General features: G+C 48.9%; 1 protein-coding gene across 1 annotated transcript; it reads left to right on the forward strand.

Annotated features, from left to right (window-relative positions):
- The first annotated feature begins 1,376 nt into the window (after positions 1–1,376).
- TMEM98 (transmembrane protein 98) lies at positions 1,377–15,528 on the forward strand. Its single transcript, XM_041726222.1, has 7 exons — positions 1,377–1,479; positions 3,832–4,013; positions 5,533–5,664; positions 6,657–6,690; positions 8,730–8,845; positions 11,619–11,678; positions 12,861–15,528. The coding sequence occupies exons 2-7, from the start codon at positions 3,883–3,885 to the stop codon at positions 13,066–13,068; spliced, it is 681 nt and encodes a 226-aa protein (XP_041582156.1). The 5' UTR covers positions 1,377–1,479; positions 3,832–3,882; the 3' UTR covers positions 13,069–15,528.
- Positions 15,529–22,931: the final 7,403 nt, after the last annotated feature.

The following is a 22,931-nucleotide window of genomic DNA, read 5'->3' on the forward strand; positions in this document are numbered from 1 at the left end:
GCTGCTCATGCAGCAAGGCTCTTGCCAAACAGGGGAGCTGTGAATGCATACACAGGCAATGTATGTAGTGGGGAAGGTGATGGGCCGAGAGACCATGCCTGGGGACAGCAGCCACGTCTCACTTACTGATACTCCCAAATAATGTGGGCTGCATTTTGAGAGATCTTATGAATTTCCTGGAGAAATAGGTAGGTATAAGTGAAATTCTTGATTTTTAAAAATGTGGGCAACTAGTTTGATTTTTTTTTGTTTTTTACCTGTAAATCAGAAAAAAAGCACCCTCCTCTGTGGGCTGCATGTGGCCTAGGGGTGACCAGTTTGCAGAGCCTGCACTAGGTTGCCCAGGACATAATGTGCATCCTTTGGTCACCAGTACTGACCTTAGATTGGTTGACTGGATCTCTGCCCTAAGCCCCAGGCCTTAGCTTGAAGGCCAGGGGGGAATGACCATCCAGCTCATGCCTCCTCCTAGACCAGGCTCACTGGACTCTGGAAAAAAGAGTCTGCCCTCAGAGCCCCAGCCTGTTTCCTTCCAGAGCCTGTGGGGACCTCCATCCTTCCAAGGAAGCCCATAACCCTGGGTGTGGGCATCTTTATGCCTGACAGATGGCCAAAGGATGGCTGTTTGCTAAGTGAGGGCTGTGAAAGAATAACGTGAGTTCCCTTTGGTCCCTAGAGTAGAGTGCAAACCGAAGGGGCAGGAAGGCCAGCCGGGGTCCTGTGTTTTATGCTTGTCTCTGGCACAGCCACTGTTTGGGGTGGGCCTGCGTGATGGGGCTGTCTGGAGAGCTCTCGCCGACCCGCGTTTGCCGTGGGTGGGCCCGGCACTCCTGAATGCGTTGCGCGCACCGCGTCATTTGACCCTTACATCAGCTCTCAGCAAGCCTACGAGTGGTGGCCCCACTTCACCGATGAGGAAACCGAGGCACAGAGAACTGAAATAAGCTGTCCTCAGCTCGTGAGAGGCAGAAGTAGGATTGAAACCGCGGCGCAATCCGCAGCCCCACCGGCCGGCCGCCAGGGCTGGGGGTGGGCCAGGACCCTGCGGCCTCCCTCCGCGAGGCCTGGGGTTGGCTGGGGGCGGGGGGGGGGCTGGGGGGCTGGGGGGCTGGGGGGAGGAGCGCCTCCTGGGGGGCTGGGGGGCTGGGGGCCGGGGGGGGCTGGGTGAGGGCCTCCCTGCTGCCAGGCCTCCCGCGGCCCCAGCCCCCCGCGCGCCCCGGGGCCCGGCGGGGACGGCGGCGCCTGGCAGCGGGGGATTTGGATGCGCGGTGGGTCCCCCCTCCCCCCTCCCCCCTCCCCCCTCCCCCTCCCCCTCCCCCTCCCCCTCCCCCCGGGACTTTATCTCGACTCCTCGGGACAGCCCAGCCTCTTCCCGGCATGCCCCGCTGCGGGGCCGCCCGCCCGTCCCGCGCCCGGACTTTGCCATCGGGGGCGCAGGCGGCCGGAGCGCCCCGGTGCGTCCTGCGGCCGCGGCCTGAGGTGGGTGGGCCCCGCCGCGCCCTGGCGCCGCGGGAGCTGGGGGGTCCGGGCGCGCGGGGCCGGGGGACGTCGGGGCTGCAGCCGGGGGGGGGTCGCCGCGCCCCGGGGCCGCCCGCTAGGCTGGGGGGGTCGCGCCTCCGACGGGGGGGGCGGGCAGCGGGCAGGAGGGAGGGGCTCGGGGCTGCTCCATCCAGGTGGCCGCGGAGCGCAGCGCGGGCGCGGTGGGCGGCGGGGTGGCCCCCACGCACCCTCCCGCGAAACCCAGACCCCCCCGCGCTCTGCAAAGGCAGAGACAAAACCTCCTCCCGAGACCCTGAGAGCAGAGTGGACACCCAGAGGAGGGAAGCACGCAGACACGCCCGCGGCACATCAGGGAGCGCGAGGAAAACTCGGGGCTCGCGGGTGTGGCCCCCCCCCCCCCGGGCGGAGCCGAAACAAAGCGGGTGGTCTCGGAGGCCGCGGCGCGGGGGAGGGGAAGGGGACGGGAGACACCGCCGAGGGGGAGGGTGTCGGAGGGGAAGATGGAGACAAAGGGCTGAAGGAGTAGCCCTTTAGGGGGCACAGTGCCGAGAGACGCACATCGGGAGAAACTGAGGCAGACCCTGAGGATTAGCTCCTGCCTCCCGCGGTGCGTCCCCCCCACCGTAGACGCGGAAATGAGAGACACAGACCTACCCACCTTCTGCCCTCCCGAGGAAGTGAGTACCAGGTGGTAGAGTAGCTCCTCTGTGAGACCTTTGAGAAAGGCTCCTTGGCCCTTTGAGCCAGCCGAGTGTGCATATAGTCCACCTGGCAAGCTCCTACTCATCCTTCAAAACCAGCTCAAATATCACCTGCCTGTAAGGAGGGCTTTCCCTAGAAAATGTCACGCAAGCGCAATTACCCCTTGTCTGTGTACTCTGTCATGTGGCATAGACACGGATGGAGCTGGGGGAGAGGGCGACAAACGGCAAACATTTGTCCCCTTGTCCACCTCTTCCTCCCTCCTCAAGATTTGGAGTCCGTGCCTTACTTATCTCCAGTCTTCGGAATCCTGCCTAGTGCTTGGTGTCTAGCAGATGAACAATAAATACTTATCGAATGGGACACCCGGTGGCTCAGCGGTTGGGCGCCTGCCTTCGGCCAGGGGCATGATCGTGGGGTCCCGGGATGGAGTCCCACATCGGGCTCCCTGCGTGGAGCCTGCTTTTCCCTCTGCCTGTGTCTCTACCTCTCTTTCTTCGTGTCTCTCATGAATAAATAAATAAAATCTTAAAAAAAAAAAACTTATCGGGGATCCCTGGGTGGCTCAGCGGTTTGGCGCCTACCTTTGGCCCAGGGAGCGATCCTGGAGTCCTGGGATCGAGTCCCAGGTCGGGCTCCGGGCATGGCGCCTGCTTCTCCTCCTGTGTCTCTGCCTCTTTCTCTCTCTCTCTCTCTCTCTCTCCCCCCGTGTCTATCATAAATAAAAGTAAATAAATAAATCTTAAAAAAAACTTATCGAATGATAACCAGGAACATGTGGACCCTAGGAGACACGTAGTACAGAATAAGTCCTGCATCATCCTGGGGTCATAGGAACTAGATCAAAGCCCCTCCTCTGCAGGTGGAGAAATTAAAGCCCAGACTGGGGAAGAGACTTGCTCAAAGGCACACAAGTAGGAGACTGCAATGAACACGTACTTCTCAGAGGTGCCCTTGTTCTCCTGCTTGAGTCTAAAATAGGTGTGAAAGAACATCCTCATCGAAAACAGTCAATAGCCAAAGGACACTTTAACATCAGTTATCAGTTTCCCAAACTGAAACTGGCCATCAAATCCCTTTGCAGAATTTTTAGAACCTTCTTCCCTCTGTAGGAAGACAAAGGGAGGTGAATGCCCATCTCAGTTTCAGTGGATGGGTTCTGCTTTCTGACCACAGAAACCCCAACAAATTACTTAACCTCTGTGAACCTCAGTTTTCTCAACTGTAAAATGGGGGTACTAATACCTACCACAGGATTGTGAGAAGAGTTAACATACAAAGTGCCTGGCACAGAGTAGATTCGAGTAAACGCAATCCTGCCCTTCTTAGGAGAATATTCTTTCATGCACTTGGTGGAGGTGTGAAACAATAGGGCTAGTTAAAATGCTTCCTTTTGTCTAGATTTAAAAAGCCATCCTGGTTCAGCAGGTGGCAAACTCTTAACTTACAAAAGGCAAATTTGTGGCGGGACATAAAATGCATCTTGATTCTGTTCAGGCTCTCAGGTCTCTGCAGGTGACTTGGGGGAACCTGGCTCTCGGTGCCCCCCCCCCCCCCACAGCAGGTAAGACCTCCCCCTACTGCCCCACTCTCTTTACCAAGGTCTGCTCTGTCCTTTTGTCTTCTAAGATTTAGCCCATGCTGGGGATGTGACGGGAAAGGAGAGAGCCACCCTGAAGCATGGAGACTGTGGTGATTGTCGCCATAGGTGTGCTGGCCACCATCTTCCTGGCCTCGTTTGCAGCCTTGGTGGTAGTTTGCAGGCAGCGCTACTGCCGGCCTCGAGACCTGTTGCAGCGCTATGATTCCAAGTGAGTGGGTCCAAGGAGGGCCAGGAGGGGAAGTGGGCTCTGCCGGGGGCTCCAGCAACAGAAAAAGAGAGGAGCCCAAGAAGTTCTGTACTGGACAACTCTCAGCTTTTTGTGTCTAAAATGGTACTTTCCGGGTGCCTGGGTGGCTCAGTGGTTGAGCATCTGCCTTCAGCTCAGGACGTGATCCTGGGGTCCTGGGATCAAGAGCCACATGGGGCTCCCCACAGGGAGCCTACTTCTGCCTTTGCCTACATCTCTGCTTCTCTCTGTGTCTCTCATGAGTAAATAAATAAAATCTTAAAAAAAAAAAAAAAAAAGAAAAAAGAAATAAAATGGTGCTTTCAGAGAGAGAGATCTTGGAGCTTGAGCAATGTCCTGAGCCTTCTCTGACTCTGAGACTGCACTAAGGGTAAAGTGGCCTGAACCGTTCACCTAGCACAAAGGTGTGGCCATCTAACCGGAACTAGCCACTTCACCTGGCATTTGAATAAGCCCAACCTCTTTCCAGCCAAACTCCTAGGAATGGAAATCCTAGGCCTATACTCCAACCACACACGGAAGCAGCAGATACTCAATTTTGTGAAATCCCAGCATGGCACTCTCACTTTCTTTGCACAGATTTCTTCATGATGCATTTTATGCACAACAGATTTTATGAACAAGATCCTATTTTCCATTTAAGGATGTTTTACTTGATAGACTTGTAAGGGACATGGCAATTAACCCTTAGTTCCTCTTATCCCTCTATCTGAATCCTATCAGCGTCTCTGTCAAGTGGTGAATAATTTGTAAATGGCTGTTTATATGACCCAGAAAAGCTATGCTATTAAACAGCAGGTTATGGCATCTTATATTGTAAAGAACCCCATTGTAAAGTAGGTGTTGTTGCTTCTCCCACTTCTCCACTAGAATGAGGAGGGAATGGAGTTGATGTGGGCAGACCAGGGCCTTTCCTGAGAGTGATTCTCCAGACGAGGTAGGTTTGGATAATAGGAACTTCAGCTTCTCTGTATAAGGTAGGCTTGAAGGGAAAATAAGTTATTTGTTGTTTTAAGTAGGCTCCATGGTGGGCATGGGTCCCAATGTGGGACTTGAACTCATGACCCTGAGATCAAGAGTTGAGCTGAGATCAAGAGTCGGATGCTTAACCGGCTGAGCCACCTAGTCACCCCAAAGGGAAAAGAAGTTTGAAAAGGATGCTATTTTGTGCAGAAGGAATAGCCCTGTCTAATACATGTCTATATTTATGGTTATGCCTCTGCTATTTCTCTTAGCGGCTCATCTCATTCTGCTTCACTTTTCTTCTTAAGCACTGCTACCTGCCTCCTTGACTCACCTCTAGCCGTGTGTCCAGCCTGCACCTGCCGTACCTAGGGTTAGGTTTGGATCCAGGACAAGAGGTCAATGCTTTAACTTACTAACTTCCTACACTCTGTTGGGGGATATGTGGGCCTCAGTGAGGAGAGGTTCAGCAACAGTCACCCATCATGAAACCACTCTCCTGGGCTTTTCCTTCCAGGCCCATTGTGGACCTCATTGGTGCCATGGAGACCCAGTCGGAGCCATCTGAGTTAGAACTGGACGATGTGGTCATCACCAATCCCCACATCGAAGCCATTCTAGAGAATGAAGACTGGATTGAAGATGCCTCGTAAGGCCTTTGGGACTGTTTGCTTCCTGCAGTCCCCCTAGGATGGCAAATGGGGCTTCTGGGTGCTCTTCTCTGGCTTCCTTTGCCACGGCACTACTGGGCGTCTAGGAGCACTGTGCCAACTGATCTTTTTTTCCCTGCCTGCAGTATGGGAGGCAGGGGATCAGATTATGATATGACAGTGTTTGTCTCCCTCCTCCCCCATTTAGTAGGCCTAAATATCAAAGCCCATAGATGTATGGCAAAAGTTGTTACAAAGTCACCCTGATGTGCTTGGATTATCCTTAGGGTGCCTGTAAATTTGACACTCAGGCTCCAGAGATGAAGCCTTTGTCTTCAGGGTCCTTCAGGGATCTCTCCACCCAGCAGGACCCTCTACATGTTGGGCTCCATCCAGCAGGAGCCTCTACATGGGTCCATGCTCTTATTGTTCATGGGGCAGATGTGTGGGGGGCATTATGTGTAGGACCCTGGGCCAGTTACTGCAGATATTAAACCGTTGAGAGGGACAGAATTCTACTAAGTACAGTATCTCCAAAGCCATAGCATGTCTCTGCACGGTGCCGTGGACACACAGAGTTGGCAATCTCTAGAGCTGCCCGGGATGGGGAGGTGGGGGTGGCTTTCATGAAGTCTACCACAGAGTGGGTGCCTTTACACCTGAGTCTTGGAAGATGAGGTGTTCACCAGGCTGAGAGTAAGGGGAAGGACACATGAGCTGGAGGGAACAGTGTCAGAAGCTCAGAGTTCTAAGAAAGCATGTCTTGACAGGTGAGCACCACCTGGAAGAGTCAGCTGGATGTGGGAGGGGGAAAGGAAAGGAAAGAAGGTGCCTCCTGATGTAGCTCGTGGACTTGTCCGGTTTAATCTGGAGGCTTTCCTGCTCTCAGTGGTGTCCAGGTGGGTCAGCGCTAGATCAGGGGGAGAGCTGGCAACAGGAGCGAGCTGGACCTTGGCAGGGAAGCACTGACAAATTCTTCCTGTCTCCCCAGAGGTCTCATGTCCCACTGCATTGCCATCTTGAAGGTAATACTTTTTGATTTCCTATGATATAAGGCGGGGGTGGGGGTGTGTGTCATCAAAGCACCCTTGTACACAGACTGTTGAAAGTGATCTTTCTAGGAAGGGCACTGAACCCGTGTGAGAGGCCTTTTTAAAACGTGCCTGACACTTGAAATTTCTGCTGTTTCTACTCTCTCCTGGATGGCCTGTTATACTTTGGTGCTCTCATGACCCTCTCAAAGGTTTTATTTTTACCTGGTCCTCCTAATATGGTGACCACATGGGTGGTCGCCGACTGGGGAGGTCTCTGTGGCTGCTGAGGGGGAGCGGGGCTCCCCGCCTTTTCCTTGGGCCCTTTCTTTCATTAATAGAGCTTGGCTTTTTTGTTCAATGAGTCAAGTTCCATGTCTGGATTTCTCCTGTTGCTAGAAAGTCCTTCACTGGTCCTCTCTGGCTGGGACAGTAATTAGCCGAATGAGACAATCAGTGTTGAAAAATCCAAACCGTGAACACTTGAAGGCAGACTGTTTTTCTTCTAAATCTGCCGCCTCCATGATTGGGTGGAAAAATTGCATCCGATTTGCATTTTTGCTAGATTTTGTGGTTTGGGGTAATTTTTATAATTTTATCATTTGTTTTTAAATTCTTGCCTGATAGAATAAGAATAGTAGTGAAATATTGGTCAATTGCAGATATTATTGAGTTCTTCATCTCAGTAACCTAGGAAACTACAAATTTATCTTTTTGTCCAGAAAGACAGTTTTATCTTTTCTTCAATGTCATTCAATACAACATATTAAAAAGTCTCTCGGGGTGCCTGGGTAGCTCAGTCAGTTGAGTGTCTGACTCTTGATCTCAGCTCAGGTCTTGATCTCAAGTTTGTGAGTTCAAGCCCCACATTGGGCTCCAGGCTGAGTGTGGGACCTACTTAACTAAACAAACAAACACACAAATAAAAATAAAAGCTAAGAAGTCTTTCATCCCACCTCTCCTTTAGCTGCCTCTCTTGGGAGGCAAAGGAGTGCCTAGTAGGAAATTGTTGCCATAGAGTCCAGGATTACTTAATTTCAAGAAGCTCTTTTGGTGTAGGTATGGTTTCAGATAGATAGGTCTAATGACCAGAGCAATAATGCCATATTCCACTTCCAACTCCCAACGAGGATGTGTTCCAGCGCTGGGTTTTGGCCCTGCCCTTGCCTATTGGAGGGAGAGGGTAAATTACATGAGGGGAAGGATAAGTCAGCAGGAAGGAGTCCTACTGGATTGGAACCAATAGCCCATCCTGAGAGTCTGCCATCAAAGGAGAGACCCTGGGATCTGACGTCCCTATTGCTTGGCCACCTGCCCTTGAGTCCCTGTGGCCTCAGCTCTCTCTTGGCCTTCTTTCTGGCCTCCTTTCCAGCACCAAGTTAAAGCAGGGCATGGAACTTATTTGCCAGGGATGGAAGCACATCCAGGTTTTAACATTGAGGGGGTGTGTGGAAGGGGAGAAACCAAACTTTTGGGGTGATCAGCACTGTTGATGGAGGATGACAAAGGCCTTGTGTTGTAGTCTTGCCTTTTTCCTGCCTTTTTTGAAGGCCCTTTCACCATCATCCTGTTGACAAACTTAGTAAATCACTCTAGAAAATTGTTGAACTAAGTGCCAGTTCTGGAGGTTATGCTTCAAGGGAACAGTTGCCCCTTGTCCAGCTGTTTCTGAGGGTGCCCTACTGGAGAGATTTTGCCTTCTGGAAGACTAAACTGTGAGGTGAAAGGATAAAAAGAGAAAGTAGGTTTTTCCCCCAAACGAGAAGGTGAAGTTAGAGCACATGATTTTTCTTAGACAGATTATTTCAGCTTAGACTTCTCTAAGCCTCCTCCCCTCACCCGGCCACATTCTTGGGTTTTGCCTCTTCCATCCCTCATCTCTGTGCTTTTTCACCTCAGCTCGCTCACTAGGTTAGGGGCTCCTGGGTGTGGGATGGAACCCCAGGCAGGAGTCATGTTTGTTTGTGGGTGTGGCAGGTGCTCTTGGGGAACCAGGGCACCCCTTATCACCTCTCTCCTCCCTGTGGTGTTAGATATGTCACACTCTGACAGAAAAACTTGTTGCCATGACAATGGGCTCCGGGGCCAAGATGAAGACTTCAGCCAGTGTTGGTGACATCATCGTGGTGGCCAAGCGGATCAGCCCGAGGTGAGCTGGTGGGCCTTGGGGTCCCCACACTCCAGAGGGGACAGGAAGCTGAGGGGGCAGAAACTGCATAGCCAACTTTAATTACTTGTATCCCAGACATTTTGTTAAGCTTTTATTTATTTATTCATTAGAGACACAGAGAGAGACAGAGGCATAGGCAGAGGGAGAAGCAGGCTCCATGCAGGGAGCCCGATGCGGGACTCCATCCCCAGACCTGAGATCACTCCCTGAGCCGAAGGCAGATGCTCAACTGCTGAGCCACCCAGGCGTCCCTGTATTTATAGAGCATCTGGGAGGGTTTAGATACTAAGAGACCAAGCCAAGGTGGTCTCACACAGTCCCCCCCCCCCACCTCCCACAGGCCCCCTCTGGTCTGCTTTTTGGGGAATTCTAGCATGAGACTAGTGCTGAATCTTCTAATCCATTCTGCAGATCCTACTGTGGCTGCTTCCTCTCAGCCCCATACCATCTAGGGCCACCTTCCTTCCCTCCTTTCCAGGCTGTGGGCCAGTAAGCACATTTCCCACTGGTTGTCCACACCCCTATTTGCAGTGGCCTGCTGGCTATGCCCTGCCCAGCCCTATTTATACTCCTTGCCACTTCCCTGTCACCCACTTATCCAGCCATAGCCCAGCCAGTGTCCTCCGGGACTGGGTGGGGGAGGGAGGCAAAGCCATACTTCATTCAGATCTCCCAAATTCCAGGCTGTCTGCAAAATCCCATGTAGGAGGCAACCAGCAGGATTGCAGTCAACAACTACACCCCCTCATTTTGGGCTTGACTGTGGAAAAATATAAAGCCCTTTTCTTAGGGAGAAGGGTGGTACTGAGTTTGTGCTGCCATCTGGTGACCGGTATGTGGATGTGTCTGAGTCGGGAGTTGCCCTCCTCCAGGATGGACTTCTTAATTAGCCAGGCAGCCTTACTGTCAGGACCATGCCTCCACGTCCCTGGTGGGAGTGTTGGCATCCCTGAGAGTTCCAGGGGCTCTCAATCTCTTGGTTGCATGGCCTCAGGTAGATCATGAGGAACCAGCCCTCTGAAGGAATATGAAAGAGTTGGTGCACTTGAACTCTGTCCAGGAGTTCAGTGAGTTGAGAAAGTGGGAGGGAGATAATCCGGGCTGGGTGAGGGAGGCAGGGAACTCAGCCCAGAACAGTTCTTGGCTTTCTCTGGAGCTGTCCCGGGTGGGTGTAGCTACAGGACTTGTATCAGCCTGGCTGGAGGATCCTCCAGCCCAGGCTCCAGACAAGCACCAGGCATTCCTCTAGCCACCCATTGTTGGTAGAGACTCTGCACCTCTTGTATCTGCTGGACCTTCATCATACTTCCAGGCCCTGCTAAGAGCCACCCTGGGGTTGGTGAAGTTCATGTGATAACTGGTTGTAAGGAGGGGTAGGAGGAGGAAAGAGGTTGAGATTTCTGGGGAGGAACGAAGTCCTCCGTGATGACGATTAGCCCTGCTCTGAGAGGGGAGGGTTTAGCACTGCTCAGAGGACACACCTAACCTGGTGCCCTCTGGCCCGTCCTACCAAGCCCCTTGGACTACTTGCCGAATGTTTCCTGCCATAATTCAGTGAGTGTCCTTGCTTTATCTTTTTGCCTTTACACTTTTTTCTCCTTCTGGCTGTTTTTTTTGTCACCATTGTTTTTCTTGCTCTATTTATTCCACATAGTGTGTTGATAGAATATTAGTTTTGAGATGAGTGGCTTCAGCTTCAGGGCACTACAGAGAAAGGGACTAGCAAAAATAGCAGCCCATGTTCCTCAGCATGTCCTTACCAGCCCCTCAGCCCTGAGACAAGAACATTGGAGAGCATGTATTTTCAAGTGCTTTTTCAAATCAAACAATACATCATTATTCTTTCTTCCTGACTATCAAGTGGTCCAGGAGCAAGGATTTGGATGAAAATCTTGAACCATGCAAATCAGAATGAACAGTAGTTCCTTTCTGAACTTGGTTTCAGGGCAGCCTGGGTGGCTCAGCAGTTTAGCGTCGCCTTCCGCCCAGGGCGTGATCCTGGAGACCCGGGATCGAGTCCCACGTCAAGCTCCCTGCATGGAGCCTGCTTCTCCCTCTGCCTGTCTCTCTGCTGCTCTCTCTCTCTCTATCTCTCATGAATAAATAACTAAAATCTTGAACTTAGTTTAAAAAAAGTAAACACAAATTGTACCCTAATGTAAAAGAGGAAATCCAATGGAGCAGTTTGAACCCAAATTCAATTTGTAGGTTTTTTTTTTTAAGCATTCTGTATAAGTATGTTGCACTATTTTTTAAACACAACAGTAATAAATACTTATAAAAGTCAAAACATCACAGAAATAGATTATCTGGAAAGTGAAGGAACCCCTAATTCCCCCTCATCCCAATCCCTGGAGGTGACACTAGTGAATGGTGAGTGTTTCTGCATGCTATCCTGCTCCTGCATGCTTATTTATTTTCATGCAAACGGATCGCTCAAACTTTATATAGTGTTCGGCAGCTTGCCTATTTAATTTAGTAGTGTATCTTGAACACCATTCCAGATTGTGTGAACTTATACTTTTTAAACTATGGAGAATTAAAACCAGAAAACAAAATATTCTTTAAGCTGAACCAGAAGTCTTTCTGTTTCAGTCTGTCTGAAGATGCAAAAGCAGTTAGAGAAAGAACCACCAAAGGTTGGGGCTTGAATATCAAGAGAGAAGAATTAGGACAAGGAAAGATAGGAAGGGAAGAAGGAGAAGAGGACAGAAGGAAAGCAAGGTACTGAAAACCTTTTGCCTCCCCACAGAGTGGATGATGTGGTGAGATCGATGTACCCTCCGTTGGATCCCAAGCTCCTGGATGCCCGGTGAGCGGGGTGGGGGCCTTTTGGCTTAGGCTGGAAGCTCATTGTTTTATCACATCTGTGAGGTCCACATTTGTCGTGGAGAGGGCTGTTTTGCTGGGCTCTCAGGGCTGCCTGGCCTTTGGGCACCAAAGATTTTGAATTTTTATAACTAAACATCTGGCCTATATGCACTTTCCTTTCTTCCCTTTCCCCCACGGGCTACCCTGCTCTTTGGATCCCGGAAACAGACACACCCTAGCTGTGAGTGCTGCCCAGTAGGTGGGTGGGGCAGGTGGTAAGCAGGGCAAGGGGAAGGGAAGGGACCAGTCAGCTCAAGCTGTGCTCACCTTCCACAGGACATACCCAAGACCCCCTTGCGTGATCCTCCCCTAGTACACCGAGCACACTTAGGCTTTTGAAATTAGATTCCTCCACCAGATGCAAACCCATCAAAAAAACCAGATTCTTTTGTCTCTTGGACTTACATGACCATTTCATAGAGCTTTTGTGTGATGATTGCCAGATAGACAGGGGGTCCCAGTGCTTCGGTGCTTCCAGTCAGACAGTCCTGCTCCTATTACTGTCCAGCTGTGTCCACAGGCTAGTACTGGTGTAATATGTTCCCAAATGTATCATGCACACTCACTATATAAATGATACTCTACAGTGAATCTCCCCATACTGGGAAAAAACTCCACTCCTCCTCAATTTGGTTTTCAATTACATTTTGTTTTTAGAGTGGTATAACCCAGCCCAGGGCCTCATTGATTCAAAATCCACAAGGGATGCCCCAGGCAGGGCATATCTAGGCTTCCGGTCTATAAGTGGACAGCAGTTGGGGATGTGCTCATCCAATTGACTAGATCTGAATTGTCCTGCAAAATGCTCATCTGCGAGACATTAATAGGTGGGCTGCAGAAAATGGGCTCGACAGTTTTAAATACGTCAGTGAGCTACCACACTGCTGTGTTCTTTCCTCAGAGCTTTGTCATGCATGTTAAAGGCTCAGAGAAGGCTTCACTTCACCCTGATTACACCAGCCATTCCCAGATTGATTTGAGCATGGGATCATCCTTAAATTACTCCCCAGCCTCCTAGGGAAGGGCCTCCAGTTTAGAGAACTCCAGATTAGAGCCTGTCTCCATGGGCTTTGGCGCAAAATCGCTCATTTCCCGGGGAAACTGATCCTGTTACTTTTTCTAGGACAACTGCTCTGTTGTTGTCGGTCAGCCATCTCGCACTGGTGACCCGGAATGCCTGCCATCTGGCCGGGGGCCTGGACTGGATCGACCAGTCGCTGTCAGCTGCCGAGGAGCACTTGGAAGTCCTTCGAGAAGCAGCCCTGGCTTCTGAGACAGATAAAGGCCTCCCGGGCCCTGAAGGTTTCCTGCAGGAACAGTCTGCCATTTAGTGCCTGCTGTGGTCCCTGGAGTGGCTCCGAGTGGAGCCTCTGCTCCCCCCTAGCCCCCAGTCCTCCTTCCTCCACCCCTCCCACTCCGTCCCCCCACCGCCCCACCATTAGTTATGCTCTGTGGCTCAGGAGTCCTGCTGTTTGTGCAGAGCTGATGCCTCTGCTGCAGTTGCCAGCGGTGGCTGGTGAGTGGCAGTCTAACACTGCAGTTACACGAGCTCGTGCTCACCCTCTGTGCAGCAGAGCTCTGGAAACCCGTGGAGCGTCTGCTTGATTGAGCTCACCTAGCGTTTTCAAGGAAAGTGAGCCACCATCTGAAACTCACAGTGTCTTGCATGAAAATCAGAGATTCTGGCTTCTTATAGACAATCAGAAGATAAGGCCACTCTGATATGCATTTTCAGAAGACAATCAGCTGGAACTCAGTAGGTGTTGTCTCTTGACAGGGCTTGTACTCTTTCACCTAGTTCCTTTTCATTGATTTGTGGTGTCTGCCTGGTCCCCCAGGCATCTTAGGCCCTCTTCCCCTTTGAAACCTTCTCCCCAGGTTTGGCTTTGCCAGACCGCAGGGTGGATTCTTCTCTCTTCTGTCGCTGGGCCTGCAATTCTGTCTCGTTACCACTAGGAGGACAGTAAACATACACTTAGATTTCTGTCTAGTTGAATGCTCCTTGAGTCCAGTTCCAACGTATGCGGTGTGCTGGGACGTCTTTGAGGGCCAAGGTTGGAAGAAGAGAGCCTCAGAATCCTGTGGATACCTTGTGTGTCTGACCCAAAAAGAGATATTTAAAGACCCTTCAGAGTTTAGGCAGAAGTATCACCATAAAGTTGTTTCCACATGAGCAATGATATCCATGAAGGATGTGTTCCTTTTTCTCTTGATATCTGTTTGTTTTGCAAGTTGTGAAAGATGAGGGCCATTTATATGACTGGAGATCTTTGTGGGACCCAGAATCACAATGGCATAATCAGAACGTATATCCAAATTATGTGATTGCCATCATAGGTGTATAGGAGAGACTGAAGTACTTTGCTTCCTCCCAGGACCTCAGAGCCAACCTTGCATTCAGGTGAGGGCTCTGGCTTGGGGGCTGCTGTGGTTCATATGCTGTGCTGTTTAGCATGTTCGGATGCTGTGTCCGGTCCCATTTCATTTTCTCTGTCCTGATTCAGCAGTGGATGTATCAGTCTTATTCTAGAGGCCCAGGAACCCATATTCTCAAGTCCAAGACTGGGGCCTCATTTGTCACTGAAATGTGCCATTGGGCACAGTCCATTCTCTCCTGGAAAGCAGGATGCTTCTGACCAGCACGTTGTTTTTTTTAAAAAAATTTTTTTTTAAATTTATTTATGATAGTCACACACAGAGAGAATGGCAGAGACACAGGCAGAGGGAGAAGCAGGCTCCATGCAACGGGAGCCCGACGTAGGATTTGATCCCGGGTCTCCAGGATCACGCCCTGGGCCAAAGGCAGGCGCCAAACTGCTGCGCCACCCAGGGATCCCTGACCAGCACGTTGTATACCATTCCCACCTGAGAAGTGGAGTCAGGAGTGGAAAGCTGGAGTTAGCTCCCATTGGACTGATGGATGGATTCCTGATTACCGGGGTGCTTTATTGGGTTGTCCATTCCCATAAGCTCTGACCCTGTGCTAAGTGTAGCTAACTTTCTCATCCTACTGGTAGGCTGTGAATGGGAAATGTCCACAAAGCTGCTTGGATTTTTCCATTTGTGGCCTCTGCAGGGAGACATCCACAGTCCTCCTGTTTTTTTGTTTTGTTTTGTTTTGTTTTCTCTTTCTTTCAAAACCTGCATTCCCAGCCAGATTGGAAACAACTTTCTGTTAGGGTTGCAATGGTTGTCACAGTTGTAAATGTCTCTTCATTTTAACCTGGATCAGAGCTCTAAGCCTGAGAGGCAGCTGCAAGTTGGCATGGTGGGGGTGAAGTTTGCCAGCATCCCTGGAGCCACACCCAAGGTCACTTCCCTTCTGGGAGCCCTGGCCAGTCCCAGTGCCTTCTTGAAGCCCTGGGTTGCTGCAGGGAAGTGTCTGCTAGACTGTGGGATCTCTTATTCTGCTGCTGGGTAGGTTTTCTTTTGTCTCCAGCAGAGGACAAATAAGTCTCTGGATAAGGTAGGTGTTGGCTGAGGGGAAAGCACTGTCTGGAGGGGGAGGCAACCCTACTCCTCTTGGCCCTTTGAGAGTTGGCTGAAGTTACCTTCTCCCTCAAGAGGGCCTGGTTGGTGAGCACAGGGGATCCAGCCAGGCATGGTTCCCAGAGGATGCACACATCCAGGTCCCTAGATCATTGGTGTTTTTGTTTATGGTGGCAGATCTTCCATGACATGCTCCCCCTCCTACCTTGACTCAAATTCTGAATGAAGAAGGAATTACTCAGAGATAGAAATTGAGTATGAAAAGAATGAAATCTTTGAAATAAAACAGAATTAGGTTCAAATTTGGGCTCAGTCATTTACTGTATAAGCTTGGACAAGTTACTTAACCTCTAGTCCATAGCTCTCTCATTTATAAAATCAAGGCTTACTTACTACCTCATTGGATGGGTATGTCAATCAAATGAAGTGGTATATGTGAAATGTCCAGTTATGGGCCTTGTACTAATTAGCCAATATTAATGCTTCTTTCCGTCAAGTCCCCCCTCGACCCCATCCTGAGGCAGGTGACCCAAATGGTGGCAAGTACCTCAGTTACCATGGCTCTGTCTGAGCAGTGGTTTCTGTTCATAAGCTCTGGAACTGAGTGGCCAAAATTCTGGAATCACTGCAGTAGGGAGAGCGGCCCAGCCCTGTCCCTGCCCTACCCCAAGTATGTTCACATGAAGACAATCAAAACTCTTGGCCTCTTATCAGTGTTCCCAGGGTTGATTACTCAAGCTCACATTCTCCAGAACATGGCCCAGGGAGCCTCCTCCAGCTTGTGAAATCTTCCAGTTGGAGCACATGTTCTCTCATCCAGCTTACTGGGGTGCTTACCTTGACCTGCCCCATTCCATAGTTTCTTCTTTCCAGAGATGAATCTGTGTGCCCACATAAGCCTGATCTTTAGAAAATGACTTACATCTCCAAGCCCCTGAGATGCTCTATGACTTGGAACATCTTGGGAAGGTGTCAAATGAAGAATTTCCATCTATTTCTTCCTTTCCCCTCTCTACCCTCCTCCATCTCCCTTCTCATCCCTTCCCTCCCACAAGCATGTCCTGTTTGTTCACTCTGGGGGCAAATGTCCTAGATGCTGGGGCTGTGAACAGAAGGCACCATCCCTGTCCTGAGGAAGCAAGAGAGACAAATGAGCAGCTGACTGAACCTCAGCTGTGCAGTGTGGTGATGGAGGGTGCAGAGCTTGAAATTGGAGGTGGGAGGGAAGGGAAGAGACCTGGGAGGAACACTTGCCCCTGTCAAGACTAAGGGACAGAGAGGTGTTCTGGGTGGACTGGACAACACAGAGAAGGGCCGGGAGAGCATGGCTGATGTGAGAAATGCAGGTGATTGCGGAGGCTGGAGTGTGAAATGGACAGGGTGTCAGATCATGGAGGACCCTGTAGGTCATACTGAGGAGCCAGAGCTGTATCTGATGGTAATAGGGACCATAGAAAGGCTTTGAGCAAGGAGGTGACTAGGTCAGATTTGCAATTTAGAAAGTCATTTACTTTATACCCCCCTCCAGGGCCCATAAATTTGCCTGATGCCACTGAATACATGTTTTCCCCCGGAGTCTGAGGGGCTCATGACTCAATCATGGTAGAAAGCCAGATGGTCAACTGGTTAGGAAGGAGGAAGAGGGGCGAGGCATCAGAACAGAAAGTGCTGGAGGGATCGGGTCAGGTAGGCTTCTGATCAATCTCAACACTCTCTATGTTAGAAAAGCTAATGGACAGTTTTAAGAATCTGTGGCATAACTGGGTCCTTGCTGTTTCATCTCATCTGTGTTTTTATCATTCCTGTTTCACAGATTAGGAAACCACAGCCTAGGGAGATCAGTTAACTTCCTGGAGTTAGTAAGAATCAGAGCAGGAACCTCAGCTCCCCTCCTTGGGTTCTCAACCAACCACCTCTGCCTGCCTGGGGGTGGCAGGTGGGGAAATCCGCAGTGGGAAGGAAGTAGCAGATACCAGTGTCATCCCATTTTCTTCTAGTTTTAATATTTTCCATTTAAAAAATGATGGTTGTGACCCATAAATTAATTTCATGGCTCACTAATCGGTTACAACCCATGGGATAATAGTACATGGATACTAAAATGAAGGCTGGGGCACAGGTGAGGTATTCTTTCCATCCAACATGACTTAATTTGATCCGTTTTAAGTAAAGCATGCATTTAGCAGATTAGTGGCAAAAATTTATGGGGCAAAATGGAATAATTAATTTATTACATGACGGATTAGTTCGAGAGTCATCTGTTGAGCATCTCCATGATATAGCAATGAATGAAAATATAATGTCTCTCTTGAGGGGCATATAATCTAAGGTGGAAAGAAACCCATGAAGAGTCATTTTCAATATAATGCAGTAAGTGCCATGTGAGGGGATGTGTGTAACGAGAGCACAGTGCACCTAACCCATCTCACAAGAGTTTCCCAAAGGTGGCAAATGTGTCAGAATTGTCAAGAAGTAGTAGTTAGCAGGGAGAAGATTGGGTGGGTGGGAAAAGGTGGAGGCAGAGAGGGACAGAGGAGCCAGGAAGGGCCGTGTAGAGTAGGGCTTCCATACTGTGCTCAGATTACTATTGCCAGTGTCAGATGGGTGGTGGGGGGATGTTGGGAGATAAACCAGGAAAGCAATGTGAGGACTAGATCCTGGATTCTTTCGCTGGGAGGTAAGGATTTATTGAAAGTTGAAAGGCTCTAATTTTTTCTTAGAAAACTACCAGATGATCTCTGCACTCTCACCAGCCTTTTAACTTTATCCTAATTTGATAGGCGAACATGGCTCAGCCTTGTGTTAATTTGCATTTCCCCGACTACTGGTGAAGTCAAACATTTTTCATGTGTTTATTAGCTACTTACTTATTCATGTTGTTTGCCCACTTTTCTCCCGGGATTTTAATATTTTTTATCGACCTATATGAGCTCTTTATATATCGATAACAACCCTTTGTCATATTTATTGCATCTATTTTCCCCAGCCTTGTCATTTGCCTTTTAGTTTTGTTTAGAATGGCTTCTGACATCCTGGAGTTTTAAATTTCATGTAGTCAAATGGATTGATTTTCTTTCCCTTAGTGATTTCTTCCATTGCTTTTGTGCTTAGAAAATCCTCTCTCATCCAGAGATCAAATAAATATCATCGAAATGTTTGAAGCAGCAGAGTGCCATGGGTGGATGATTAATAAGAATATTCACAGGTCAGATGTAGAGGTAAAAAACAAAACAAAACAAAACAAAACAACACAAAGTGAAAAAACAGAGTAGGTGAAATCGATCCTTCCTTTATCCATCACAAGCCCAGCCCAAGGTTAAAGGTGGGAATAGTAAGAGATCAAAGAGATGGAGATGAGGAGAGGCAGGCAGAGTCTTAAAGGCAGAGTCACTAGCAGGACATGGTCAGGCAGACAGGTCGGTGGGAATAGCACAGAAAGTAAACTACAGGTCTCAAGGCAGGATATGAAGGAACAAAGTATGTTTGGTTAGAATCTAAGATGAGAAGAAGCAGTGATGGGAGAGAAGGTTGGAAAGAGAATCAGAAAAATCCAAGAATGGCCCATAAATCTTGCTAAGACGTTAGGACTTTATCCTGGGAACAATGGAGAGCCATTAAAGGTGTAGCCCAAATAATTCTTGGTTCCACATGGATCCAGTCACAGCATAGAGTTTCATTTAAGCAGCAGAGCCTGACAGTCCAATGGTAAATGACCACCGGAAGACCAATTTCAAAATTCCATTGACAATAGAATTGTCAGTGCAGGCACTGATCTGCAGTCTCTGAGAGAACAGCCTCTCTTCATCTGGACCAGATAGGGGAAAGATATTATAATCTCTCATCCTTTTCTTTCCTCTCTTCCTTGTTGTCAGGAAAGATCCTGGGATCTAGAGGGAGTCAGACCCTCGATTGCCACTCCCTAACCATCACCTTTTCCCACCTGCTTGCCTCCCTTCCTTCTGTAAATTCCATCTGACACCTGTTATGTCTGACTGTTGTCTAAGTGCTGGCGACACAGGCTGGACACACAACTGCTGCCCTCATGGAATTATAGACTAGTGGGGAAAGACAGATATCAAACAAATGATTGCTTAAATAAATGTAGAATTTTTAAAGTATTTTAAGACGAAAAATAGAATCTTATGAGAGATGATTAGGGATACTGATCTATCAAGATGTCAAGGAAAGTTTCCAAAAAAAGGGATCTACTATCTGAAGGAGAAGCAGGAGTTCAGATGTGGAGGAGTAGAGACTCAAGGTCCTTTGGAAGGACAAGAGGTGAGACAAAGCCAGTGTGACTGGAGGGTACACAGGGAGGAAAAGGTGACAATGAGGCAGGGGATCAAATCATGCCAGACCTTGTAGACCATGCAAAGGATCTTGGTCTTTATCTAAAGAGCAATGTGGGGCAGCCCAGGTGGCTCAGCGGCTTAGTGCTGCTTAGTGATCCAGGGCGTGATCCTGGAGTCCTGGGATCGAGTCCCATGTTGGGCTCCCTGCATGGAGCCTGCTTCTCCCTCTGCCTTTGTCTCTGTGTCTCTCTCTCTCTCTGTCTCTCATAAATAAATAAATAAAATGTTAAAAAAAAATAAAGAGCAATGTGAATTAATCCAATTGTTTATTCAAAGCTGGTGGGGTTGGAATAGGATAGGAGCAGAGAAACAATTAGATTTGTACTTTTAAGAAGTCCTTTTGGCTTCTATGTGGAGAGCTGATTGGAGGGAGTCAGAGTAGCAAGGGGAGAGAGACCCAATGTGATTACATTACACAAGACAAGAGAAGATGGCAAGTTAGTCTAGGCAGGGAAGGGCGGGGAGATGGAAATTTAGGGGAGGGGACACAGTGGAGAGATGTTTAGGAAGTAAAATAACTAGGACCTGGGGTATGGGACAGGGATATGGGATGATAGGGTGTCACGAGAGATTTCTGGGTTTCAAGTTTGCACACCTCCATGGGGCTAGAGATCACCAGTACAGGAGACACCGGAAAAAGATCAAGTTTGGAGAAGAGGTTGATGGGGTAGTGGGGAAGGGAGGGGGAGGCTGAAGCCATCTGCTTTGCTCTTGAAGAGTTCAAGGGCCATTTGAGATTTCTGAGTGGCGTTAGGTATGACTGAATCTCAGAGAAGACTGGAGTGTTTTCATTTGTCATTATTCAGATTATGGTTCTGGATACAATGCTAGGCAAAGAGTATGGAGTGAAAATAGAAGAGGGCCATGAGCAACTCCAACATCGCATAGGATCTTGGGCCAGTCTCAGGCTCTCATAGTGTTATTTTGATGGTTAAATGAAATGCCATATGCCCAATGCCTGGCACATGGAGGCAACCTAGTGGATGCTAGATGCACATCTCCCTTCTCTCCTTCTAACTACTCTGCTTCCTTTATGGCTCTATGAATTATAGCTAGAGGCTTAAACCTAATTTTTCCAACTTGAGATGGCCCCAAGGGACCTAGTGTATACACCAGGCAAGCACAGTTCTTTTCCAAGACCGAAATCTGGAAAGCCTATGTCTCTAATGCTCTCTGAAACTGAACTAGAGGACCTGGGGCCTTTGCTTAGTGAACCAATGCCCGAAACTTGGAGAGCCAACTTTCTTAGCACACACAGCCACATCTTCCTTGGAATGTGAATCATGCCACCTCGCATTTCTACAACACGTATTTTTTCAGGGAGCCTTCATAATGATTATCTCAGTTGTTCATCATAGGATTTTTCATTATGAAACGCATTTGCATATTTTATTTACCTCTAATTCTTTCCCCACTGCTAAAACAATAGCGTTTTGAGCAAACATGCATATGGATGATTTACAAATTCACTCTCTTTCTCAAGCTTGCTATCTCTTGTGTTCCCATTTTATTTTTAAATCATGAGTTTTATCTTCCTTGTCATAATCTTTCACTGGTTTCAGTGATTCCCCAAATCACGATTCTGTTCTCTTCCTTTTGGGCGCTTGCCCTCCGCTTGCCTCACTGAGAGCAAGGGCTCCGGCTCCCAAAGCCCATTGTTGCTGCACAGGCAGAAAACTCCTGTTATGACTCCTCTTCACCTCATTTCTCTCTGAAGCAGGTGCTGTTTATTCTGCATAGAAGCTTCCTATTAGCTTTAACGAGAGATTTGTTATGCAAGACAACCTTGCCATCATGCAGTCCCATCCAGATTCCTCCTTTGCCCCTGGCGTCTTAAAGATTGTCTGCTGCTTCTCACTCTCCCCTTATTCCTTTTCTCTCCTAATGCATAATACTTCCCCGATTTTCCTTTCTGGATTCTTGAGCATGTACTATTAACCAGACTCTGTTGGGTTCTGGGGATTCAGATTCCCATGACTTGGTCCTTGACCTTGAAGTACTCACAGTCCACAATAGTTTTCCAACCTGATGGCACATTTGAATCATTCTATGAGGCATGTTCTTTTTTTAAAAAAATATGATTTTGAAAGCTCCAGCCAAGGAGATCCTGATTTAATTGGTCTTGAGTGGGACCCCAGCATTGTTATTTTTAAAGGAGATTCTAACGTGCAGCCACTCACTGGCCTAATGGGAAAGACAGATGTATGAACAAATGATTTTAATACAATGCAAAGGCGGAAGTAAACACAAGGGTTAGAGGAGAATGGAAAAGAAGCCCCTCATTCAGCCTGGGAAGTGAGAAAGCAGGGATGATTACCCAGAGCAGATGACTCAGGGCCCCATCCCATTCTAGAGAAGCTTTGCAGAGCCCTCTCTTCCAGGTTTCCTGTAGGATAGGAGAAATGAAAGTCTTAAAAGAGTATTATCTTTTCTTAAGAAATAGAAAGAAAAGCAATTATGAGCATGAGCTTTGGAGTCAAGCCAAACTGGATCCAGGTCTCAACTCTGTAACTTATTAGCTGTGTGGCCTTAGGCAAATTGCTTAACTATACTTAAATCCTAGTGCTCTTATTGAGACAGAGAGAGAGGAAATTAAGGGAACAGATCTATGTAATGTGCTGAGCTCACTGCCTTACACCCAGTAGGTGCTCAAAAAAATTGTAGCTCCGTACACTTTGAAATACCACATGCACACCGAGGATGCTCAGCATTTCTTCTTTGGCAGCAGGTACTCAAATGACCTATGTTTTCTCTACTGGCCCATTCCTGTCCTAGGGTGGTACGCATTTGGTGCACCTCCATGAGGTTTACCAAGGCTGGTGTCTAAACCTCGGCCCTATTTGCACTTTCTTCCCCCAGGTTCTTTCTTTTCACTTCTGTGGCTGTCTTGTACTCTCTTTGCCTCCAAAGCTCCCACCAATATTTCCTCTGGCCCATTGTCTGTTCCAGAGCCTTTTCTGGATCTCAACATGATAGCTCCCCCACAGCATCCTCTTTGGCCCTGTTTCAGTTTCTCTTGTGATGGCCAAATGGTGAGATCTGCTGGTGACCCCCACCTCGTGCCCCCCGTGACCACCTCCACCCCAGCCTCAGCACTGAGGCCATGCTGCTACTTAGGATGGGAATTGGCCACAGCAGTGGGCTCCAGCTGGCTACAGCTGCCCACCGTCCTTCTTCCTAAACATACAGCTGTTTCCTTGGCTAGCTAGCCCTCTCCTTTTCCTGGGTCAGCAGGCTGACCCTTGCTCTGTCTTGAGGCAGTTTCGAGAACAATAGCCAGACCTTACGTCCCTGGGGGCACTGTCTTGCTATTTTAGCTTGGCCAGTTCTGGAATTAGGGTGCTAGCTGGGAA

Source organism: Vulpes lagopus, chromosome 12, assembly GCF_018345385.1.
Source record: "Vulpes lagopus strain Blue_001 chromosome 12, ASM1834538v1, whole genome shotgun sequence".
In the NCBI taxonomy this organism is placed as follows: Eukaryota; Metazoa; Chordata; class Mammalia; order Carnivora; family Canidae; genus Vulpes; species Vulpes lagopus.

Coding starts and splice junctions, on each gene's coding strand:
- TMEM98 (XM_041726222.1), top strand. CDS start 3,883: ATGGAGACTGTGGTGATTGTCGCCATAGGTGTGCTGGCCACCATCTTC. Junction 4,014..5,532: donor TTGCAGCGCTATGATTCCAA/GTGAGTGGGTCC, acceptor TTTTCCTTCCAG/GCCCATTGTGGACCTCATTG. Junction 11,679..12,860: donor CCCAAGCTCCTGGATGCCCG/GTGAGCGGGGTG, acceptor TACTTTTTCTAG/GACAACTGCTCTGTTGTTGT.